The sequence below is a fragment of the Rousettus aegyptiacus genome, unplaced genomic scaffold, assembly GCF_014176215.1.
Source record: "Rousettus aegyptiacus isolate mRouAeg1 unplaced genomic scaffold, mRouAeg1.p scaffold_m13_p_10, whole genome shotgun sequence".
NCBI classification, from domain to species: Eukaryota; Metazoa; Chordata; class Mammalia; order Chiroptera; family Pteropodidae; genus Rousettus; species Rousettus aegyptiacus.
The window spans coordinates 13,400,364-13,410,091 of NW_023416285.1; the positions used below are offsets into that span (position 1 = coordinate 13,400,364).

Sequence of the window (9,728 nt, forward strand, 5' to 3'; positions counted from 1 at the left end):
TGAAAAACTTAAATGAGATAACACATACCAAGTACACAGTACCTTACCTAATTGCTAATTAAATGGGTGTTAATACTATGAAAATGAGTTAAACTAGTTGAATTATTAAAAATACTATAATAACAAGTTTAGAGTAATATCTTTTCACGTATTCAATTCCTTAAATTTCCATAAGGTGATAAAATTTCAGTTCATAATATCAACACTAACTTTCCCCTCATTTAAAAAGAAAATCATACTCTTTAAGGCTCACACTTTTATAATAAAACTTGTTTTAATTGCTATTACAGCCTTCAAAACATCTTTATGAACTACTCAAATTGATAATTTGTGACATGTAACTAAAGGATAACATCTATGCAGTATGCATAAATATAAACATGTATCATAGATATATAAACAAAAAATGGGCTAGCAAGAAACACAATAAATTATTATTTCTGCAAGGTGAGTAACCATTAAATTCATTTTAACACTTTCCTGAATTCCTCAAATTTCCTGAAATGGCCAGGGACTGTTACTGTGTAATCTCTAAGAAATTTTTTACTGATGGGGTTAGGCTCAAGCATATGAAAATATGCATAACCTCACTCACGGCAAGAATAGAAATTAAATATTACAATAAAATACCATTTGTCACCTACCAGATTTATAAAAATTCAAGTTCAGTAGTACACACTAATGGTTTCCCACACATGTTGTCATGTATGCTCATGGAAAGGTAAACTGCTATGTTCCCTGTAGAAGGCTATTTGGCTATATGTACCATCATTATGAACAATCCTCTGATCCAGCAATTTCCATTTCTCGGAATTTATCTAATAGATAAGCTTGCCCATGCAAAACCACCATCAGAAGCAGCCTAGGTGTCTATTACATAGGCCCCGCAAATAATGGCTCATCCATGTTTGAAAATTTCCTGGATATCTTACTAATAAGATACTAGTAATTGTTTAGTTTGTGTGTGTGTGTGTGTGTGTGTGTAGAGAATACTAGATGGATGACAGACACAAGTAAAGAGATTTTATTTAGCTCTTCTATTTTTAAATGGTAACATTCACATGGTTCAAAATAAAGAAACAAAAAAGGACTAAAATGAAAACCACTCCAATGGTTCAGATCTCTCTACTCAAGCACTGGAAAACAAACCCTGTACCCCCACATTTGTACTACCCCAGAGTCAAAGTGTGTGGGAGAGCATCACCCTGCTACCTTTAATGTAACAAAACCGGGAAAAAAAACAGCACTGCTATTTTCCCCCACAACTCAAGAAAATAGGTATTCCCTACCGGATTCCCACTGTCTAAGTCACTTAAAAAAATGCTAAATACTAAAGCAGCTATTCTTCAAGATGGCCTACCAGACAGTAGACAATGAGAGGAATAAACATTTAGTAAACTTAAACATTAATAAAATATGTACCATGGTATACAATAACTCACCTGTGTCGTTTTACCAGACCCAGTCTCACCAACCAGTACAAAGGACTGATGTCTAACCAGAATATCTGTAAACCTATCCTTGTATTCCCAAACAGGGAGCTGAAGCCGTTTCTTTAGAATATCATAGTATCGAGGAGTATGGGGTAAGTTGGTAAATGGATTAATACACTGTGGAAGTGATGTGTGTCCTGCATGTCCGGTGTGTGTTGAATGAGCAGAATGTGTCGAATGTGTTGAATGTGCAGAGTGGGTTGAGTGAGCTGAATGGGAGGCTTTTAAAGGTGGTAATCCAGCACTGATAAGCATAGCATTAGTGGAAGCTCGCAATTCCTTCTCCTTTTCTTTCTCCCTCTCCCGCTCTCTATCTCCTCTATCACGTTCTCGGTCTCGATCTTTAGACCGATCTTCACGGTCACGGTCACGATCTCGATCCTTCCTAAAAAAATAATAAAATAAATTTAGAAGTCAGAGTCTGAATTTTATGTAAAATGTTCACAGCGTTGTTATAGTCAGAAAGAAATCAACCAAATGAATAAACTGATATAAAACTCAATGAATTACATTAAATAGCAGAAATAATGAAAAAGAACTTATAATCAAGGATTTTCCAGGCCTCTCCCATAAACATCCTTTCTCCAACCTTTAGCCATCAGATAACCTAAGAACTTGCTCTTCCTATAAGTAAAACCCCTTCCTACTTAGAAGTTAGATTGAGGACAGGGTAGGGAAATGGTAGGGCCAAATCGGGCAAAAAAAAAAAAAAATACATAAATAAAGATGGAATTACAATCTTTCCCAGATTCTCCTTCAATTCATGCAAAAAAGGTACTTTTTACACAGGTTATGTTAAAAATTTAGCAAGAAGACTGCTTCTGGACACAAAGACAATTCTACCTCACAGAGTAACATAAATATAAAGGATTATAGCTGTGTTTTCTTAAGTTACACTTTCCCAATTTTGTTCAATAAGCACATATTACTCTATAAGAAAAACTAAAATTGAAACTTTTAATTCTTTTGTTTTTATTGTTTATTCTTGCATGACATTAATGGTAACAATAAATCATTGGAAATACTTTGTGAACCTATGTACACTTTGGTCACCCAGGGTGAAACACTGCCCATGAAAAACACACTTCACTGATAAACACTATTAAGTTGTTTAAAATTATGCAGATGGCCACTAATAAACTTAGGTCAATTTTAAGTACTCAACTCTAGTATCTACTTCCAGTTACTAGAGATGATCCCAAATACAATCATAATTTAAATATAATCTATGCCTATTCATTCTACTAATTCAGTCTACTTTGGACCAAGTCCTATAGCAGACAATCTTGCCACAATGTGTTTGGATCCAGACTTGAATTGTCAGGCAACATGGAGTTATGACACAAGCCACAATACACGTCACTGCTCCTTATTCAAAACACACAAAAGACACACAAATTTCCTACACCTCAATTATCAGTAGTTGAGTGGAAAAGATTATTCATTCGCCATAATAGCACATTGGCTGGGCAACAGTAACTCCCCATGGTACGATATAGCTAAAATGCTCAACCTAGCAAGAGGTAGGATGGTTCTCCAATTTAAGAAACAATAAGCTACCCAATTAATTTGTTCTTGCCCATCCTAAAATATATCATTCTATTCTATTCCATAGGCATTTACTTAGAGAAAAGCCTTATAATATATAATTTTCACATAGATAACATATATATTCACATTCACTTTCAGATATCCCAGTGCTCATCTTCTACAGAACCAAAGGACATACAAGCTAGGATGGAAGTCTCTCAGACCATCTGGCATAAAGAAAAAAAGGAAAAGAACCCAAAGAATAACCAATCAAACAATGTGAAGTCTCACAAATCAAAACTTGGGCTTCCTGGTCTATCTTTGAAACATGCCACCAACCATCCTTTCTTTGCTTCTCTCATTCTGCTCTGACCTAAGGTGCTCATTAATTAAAAATTTATGTTGTAAATGAGGAAGTTTATAATAGGGTAGAGAGAAATATGCCCAGCAAAATGAGAAGCACTAAAGCCACAAATGGTTGAAAGGATGAACATCTTAAAGATCTGAGAACATAAAGAACATTTGATCTAAATAAAAAAGAATTCACTTTTCTAGTATTCTATCATGACAGGTGGCGGGAAGAGGCAGTGAGGCGGATGGACATGGGATGTGACCACAAAGTTTAATGAACTTCTATACTTCTCCCACAGTACTAGACACTTAACATACGGAACTAACCTTTCGATGTTATAAAGTATAGGGGACACGAAGTGACAGACAAAGTAAATCACATACCACCATGTTTTGTTATAGTAATATCTATATTAACAAAGATGTTTTTCAGGGGCTTACTTCATCAGAAATGTCATTACCAAAAATCACTACAATGCAGGAAGCATAAAATGCATTCTAAAAACACAAAGATTAACTGCTGACCATGATCGGGGGGAGGGTAAATTGTGATTGTGATATGAGTAAATGGAGCACTGAGATGCATAACCATTGGCAAGGTACTCAATTCACTAATCTGCAAAGTGAAAATTATCAATAAAACAGTCTTAAAGAAAGCCAATAGGAAAGATGCAGAAAACAAATCCAATCATCTTCAAATGTTGCCTGTGATTCAAACTGTCTACCTTCAATGGGAGAGGGAAAATAAAAATTAAAGGTCAGTTAAAGGAGTTTGAAGCCAATGTTTCATAAACATGTGTAGACGGTTGTGCATATGCATTTTTTTTAAACTGGCATTTATTATAAAGAAGTTTTATTGTTATAAAGATTTACTACTTGAGGTATAATGCCTAAAAACTATCGAAGTAGTGCCTTACCTTCGCTTAGTCATAAGACTGGCAGGGAGAGACACAAGACAGTTGTTGAACACGTGGTTCTATACACTGTCTCAGCTCAATCCTAATTCAGCACTTAAGTTAACTATATGACCACTGATTTTTTTTCAACTATAAAATGTGGCTACTCGTATGTCCTGTGGGTTATTTCAAGAATTAAATGAGTTAACATATACAGTGCATGAAACACAGTAAATGCCCAATAAATTTTGCTTATCTTTAAAGGTTTTTTCATAAAATTTTGAATGCACACAGAATAATAGGAACTGAAGTACTGCAAAGGAAGATGTAAACTGGTCATCAAAATCAGAATATTTAAATTAAGCCTAGGGTTTTATCTGGCAATCTCACTTCCAGGAACATCTTTTGAGAATATACGTGTGCAAATATGTACACACAGGAGGTTTATCATACTTTTCACTTACAGAATAATGAAGACTGGAAAACTACCAAAGCATCACTGAACAAGAAATTGGTTAAATAAGTTATGGTTACCATTTTACAAATGGAATACTATGCAGCCAATGAAAAGGAGATCTATTTCACAGAATGACATCTCTTAGTAAATAAAAACCAAAGCACAATCCCATTGGTTATTAAATACTATAATTTATATTTGCGAATAAATATAGATCTTTTTAAAAGTTAAGAGATTAAAGACAGGGGTAAAAATTTCATGGAAATTTTTGCCTTTTGGTTTATATCTTCATGTATGGCCATTCTTGTGTTCTCCAGAGGGCAAGTTACTTAACCTCACCAGAGGACTGTAGTGAAATATGTACTTGTACATACAAAGCATCTAGAACAGTTTCGGGAGCACAGTATATACTCTAGATATGTTATCATATTATTAGTATATTTCTTTTACATTTCCACAATTAACAGCAAAAGCTCTGATCAGAAAGTATCAGAAACTAACGTCAAAGTGAAAAATGTACCTATTTTCAAAATGTTTTTTCTATACTTCAACAGCAGGTTTTCTTTTGGGTAATAATTTTATATAGAAAATTTTGTGGGATGACGGAAAAATGAATAAGGTCAGTTTGTAACACAAACTTTTTAACTTTTCTACCTGACTCCAAGTTAAAATTTACCAAGAGTAAATAGTTATATATAGTTTGGGAGTTTGAATTTGAGTGAAATCTCCCAAAGCATTACCTTTCCTACCCAGTACTGGGGAAATGGTATAGCCATGTTTGGCAGTGTTCACAAGACTTAACGGCTATCCTCTCAAATAAAACCACCTGCTAACTATCAAAGCTGCATGCTTCCATGGCAGTCAGAAGTGACTTTTTAAGTCATGAAATATGAGCAAAAAACCTGAGCACTAATAAACTTTGTAAGCCCACTACTAAAGAAAATTACTTCTGAGAAATGACATTCAGGTGACATAGAAATGAGAATACAATTGTCCAACGAGGTATCTCAGAATGTGGGCTTTATTACAGATAGATGTCATAATAATAACTGAGTATCATAAGGTCACCATCATAGACCTATACAGTCCACAGTTTTACTAATGATATCTGATCTGCAAGAGAAAGGGAGCAACTCCATGTACCTATGATGGGACCATTAATCCCAAGAAAAACATTTAAATGGTGCACATACACACAAATATGAATAAGTGAATTCAATCCTTCCCAGTGTATTTTGTTCCAATCTCAACTCTTGTGAGAGACATCACTTGCATCTTAACCAGATGACAAGCAATTTATTTTTGCCTCACAGGAACCAAGAACCAAGTGTTCCCTACTTTATCAACCCATCATAAATGGTATTAAAGTAGGCTGTAATGACTGTTAACTACAGTCATGATCTGTGTGCTGTAATAGAAAAAGAGGCTAAGGGTGAAAATAAAAAGATCAAGGTTCTAAATCCAGCTGTGAACTGTGTCAGGTTGTGCAAGCCACCTTTACAATTCAGTCTCCCTTTTTCACCCCTTGAGTGAGTTTAAAGTCCTGCTGTAAACAGTCTGTGACAAGTAGCTCTAATGAGTTATAAGTTTTGCTGGAGGTGCAGGAAGGTAAAAGGAAAACAGCTTAAAAAGAGAGAAAACTAAAATCTAACATTGTAAACTAAAAGTTTTACAATATTATGTTACATACTTCTGCTTTCCATATTTAATATATAGAAAGGTATCAAAAAGCACACCCTTATAATGCAGGCTTATACTCCGAACACAGATACCTGGAAAGCAATACAAGGACCTGGGGTGAACAAATTGCCTGAATTACCCAAATAATTTTGTACTTCAGGAATGAAAACACTCACTGGACAAGAAATGATTTTAATGCAACTGCTAAAGTCTATCGTTAAATTCACCTGTACCTTCGAAGAAACGCTAAGGTAAAAAGTAATCTGAAACACTACAAATCTATTTCAACTCTCAACCTCCCCACAAGCGTTATTCTGCCATATATACTAAAAACTTTTTGAAAGGGGTTTTCTCGTTTAAAAACCTAATTAATGAAGGAGGGCGGGGGCGTGAGGTAGAAATCAAGAGCTTGCTGGGAAAAAAACGCCCTCTAATTTCTATTCCAGGAATGCCCAATAACCACTGTTTTAGCCAAAGCAGGAAATAAAGGAGATGGCGGGAGCGTAGGCAGAGAGCGGAAGTTTGCCGAGTATCTACTTTGAAGTGTTTGAATGGACCGAGGCACGCGCTCTCCCGCCAAAGTACAAACTCAGCGGCTCCAAACTCCCAGCCTTCCTGCCCATCAGGTAGATTCCACGTTTTCCTTTCTCCCGGCAGGCCCTCCCTCTACTCTCCCTTCCCCCGAGAACTCCTCGTCTGCAAGCCTCATTCAACTCCCGCCACCCCCACCCCAGCCAACAAGAAGAATCCATGCGCTTCCCTCACTTGCCGCCCTCCTACTTTCCCCTGGCTGGGCATCCACCCGCTCCCAGGGCCCTCTCCCGGCCCCTCTGCCGGAGCAGTACCTGGTGCCCTTGGAAGCGAATTCTCCCGCCGCGCCCTCCCCCATCGCCTCCCTCGACTCCAGGCCTTACCCGGGAATCCAGACCACGAGGTCCGCGGTTTCCTCCCGCCCGCTCCCCTCGAAGTGACTCCTGCTTGGCAAGATCTGGGGAGGAGGTGCCCTCGTGGCCACAACAGGCCTCTTCACCCTCCCAACTGGGCCGGGCGGCGGCCGCGCAATACATCTCCCCGCGCCCTTGCCCGGCCGAACGCCGGGAGTGGCGCCGCTCTCCCCGCCCGCCGCTAGTGAACCAAGCCCCAAGGAAAACAAAAGGTCGGGCTCCGAGCACGCTCGGCCAAGCCGGCCCTGGCCCGCTTCCCGCCGCGACCCCAACAAAGCCCGAGCCGCTGCCTCGCGCCCCCGGCCTGGCTTACCCATCGGTCCCCGCACGCTTCTTGCCGGAGGGGTAATCCTCCCCCAGGTCCAACCGGTGCCGCTTGGACATCTTCAGACTCTTCGAACGGGCGGTTAAAAGGAAGGAAAATAAAGGAGCTGGCGGCCTTATAGGCGCAGTCGACGGCAGCTACTTAACTCTGAAGGACCCCCTACTCCTCCCGCTACAACAGCCTACACCGTGCGGCCGGAACCAGGAGCTAAAATGGCGGCGGCGACGAGGGCTGGGCCGGCGTGCGCGCTTCCGCAGCGTGCTGTGCGTGCGTGCGTAGTGAGCGCGCACGCATCGGAGGCGGGAACTCCAGGCCCATCCTACTTCTTTCCCGCCAATCTCCTCCCAGCCCCGGGAGCTTTAGGTCACCCAAGTAGATGCGAGGCGGGGTGACTTCCTAAGGCCTTCACGCCCTTCTCTGATTTAGGAAATTGAAAGATAAATCCTAGTTAGAAAATACTATCCATCTGTATTAACCTGGCATCAGAGGAGTCTGAGACCCAGAGAGTTTGAGAAACCGAGATCATACAGCTGGTAAGGGGCACAGCCAGGTTGGAACCCAACTATTTTATAACTCCAGTTCTAGAACTTGAAGCCACCGACCAGGCACTCAATTGCAGTGAGGAAACCATGGTGAGAAAAATGTCAAAATTTGCCATGATCTATTTGCCCCGTTTTTTACCCAGTTCCGATAACATGCACTCAACCAACCCATTGGTGGTTTTTAATATGGAATAGAGAAAATTGGCGGTAAGGACATAATGAGACCTTTTTATCCTGTGTGCCTGCAATACACTTTCACAGTATTAACCCCACCTCTATCATTCTTACAGTAACCCTGCAAGGTTGGTGTTATTTTATAGATGTGGACAATAAAGCAGAGAAAGGTTAAGAAATCGCACAGTCATTAGGGCTGTCCCTAAAGCCATTGCAAATTGTCGAGGTAAATTTGTGGATCTCTCCCCAGTGCCCTTTATGCTTGCTCAGTTGCATTCATTCCCAGAAGAAATGCACAAAAGAAAGATTTGTGGACCAACCCAAGATGGATCTATGTAGTTCATGAAATGGACGTTTGGATGCCCTGGAAGACTATATTTGGGTTCTTATCAAATCCTCAGGACTGCAGCTGATCAAGAAGGATTTTATTTTGTAGCAAATCCACATCCTAAAGTCGGCATAAAGAAAGGTGAATATCTTCACTTGAAAAATAGTACAACTTTCTCTAAATGTACATTAACAGTATATTGACTTTTGTCAGAGGTCATGGTGCATAATCATTGAATTGTAAACCTGGAAAAGAGTTTCCAGCTGAATTTCTCCTTTTACTTCATTTTACAAATGAGGAAAACAAAAGGTCATGCCCAAGTTCATACAGACCGTATCAGTCAGAATTAAAATCCAAAAAGCAGGAAGACCTTCTATGAGCAAATAAACAGGTTCTCATCTCCTTCTGTGGTAAGGAAGAGAAAAATGACAACCAATCCCAGGACATAAATGTAACAGTAGCAGAAGGCCAAGTGGAAACTTCCAAAGAAGATTAAAGTCTTCAAGCAAGAGTGATACGTCAAGGTTAGGGCCCTCATTGTGAAAGAGTGGCCCTCTGACACCTGGGATGGGAACATTAAGTTGATGGACCTGAAAAATCTTGAATTTTTAAACTTCCTTTAACCTGGTGAGCTTGCCAAAAAGTTCTACTCCTCCTTATTAAAAGCTGGTCCTCCTTCCTTGTGAGATAATCAGAGGGTTACTCTCTGTGAGATAATGTACCTCTCCCACAGGATATACCCCTACTCCCCCTGTTGAACACCAGGCAATAATTAAGGTTAAGTTACAGCTTAAGATATTCCAGGGACATCCTAGGAGAAACTGTAGGACCTAGCCAACAGGTACTAGCAGGAGCCAGGAAAGTATGCATGGGACTGAATTCTGAAGGTCCTGCATGAAGAAAGGAGGGAGGTGGAACATAAAGTTACATAAGGAAAAACATCAGTCTGAGAGGACTTTTCCAGGATATAGGATTTAACACACACAAGCACTCCAGGCAGTTGTGTGA

General features: G+C 39.5%; 1 protein-coding gene across 1 annotated transcript in view; it reads right to left on the reverse strand.

Annotated features, from left to right (window-relative positions):
• DHX15 (DEAH-box helicase 15) overlaps nt 1-7,900 on the reverse strand; it is a 50,709-nt gene extending 42,809 nt beyond the window's left edge. The window contains exons 1-2 of the mRNA XM_016154820.2: nt 7,665-7,900; nt 1,443-1,878 (exon numbers count right to left, since the gene is read on the reverse strand). Coding sequence (XP_016010306.1) covers nt 1,443-1,878; nt 7,665-7,735 — 507 coding nt within the window. The 5' untranslated portion in view covers nt 7,736-7,900. The remainder of the gene's footprint in view (nt 1-1,442; nt 1,879-7,664) is intronic.
• Nucleotides 7,901-9,728: the final 1,828 nt, after the last annotated feature.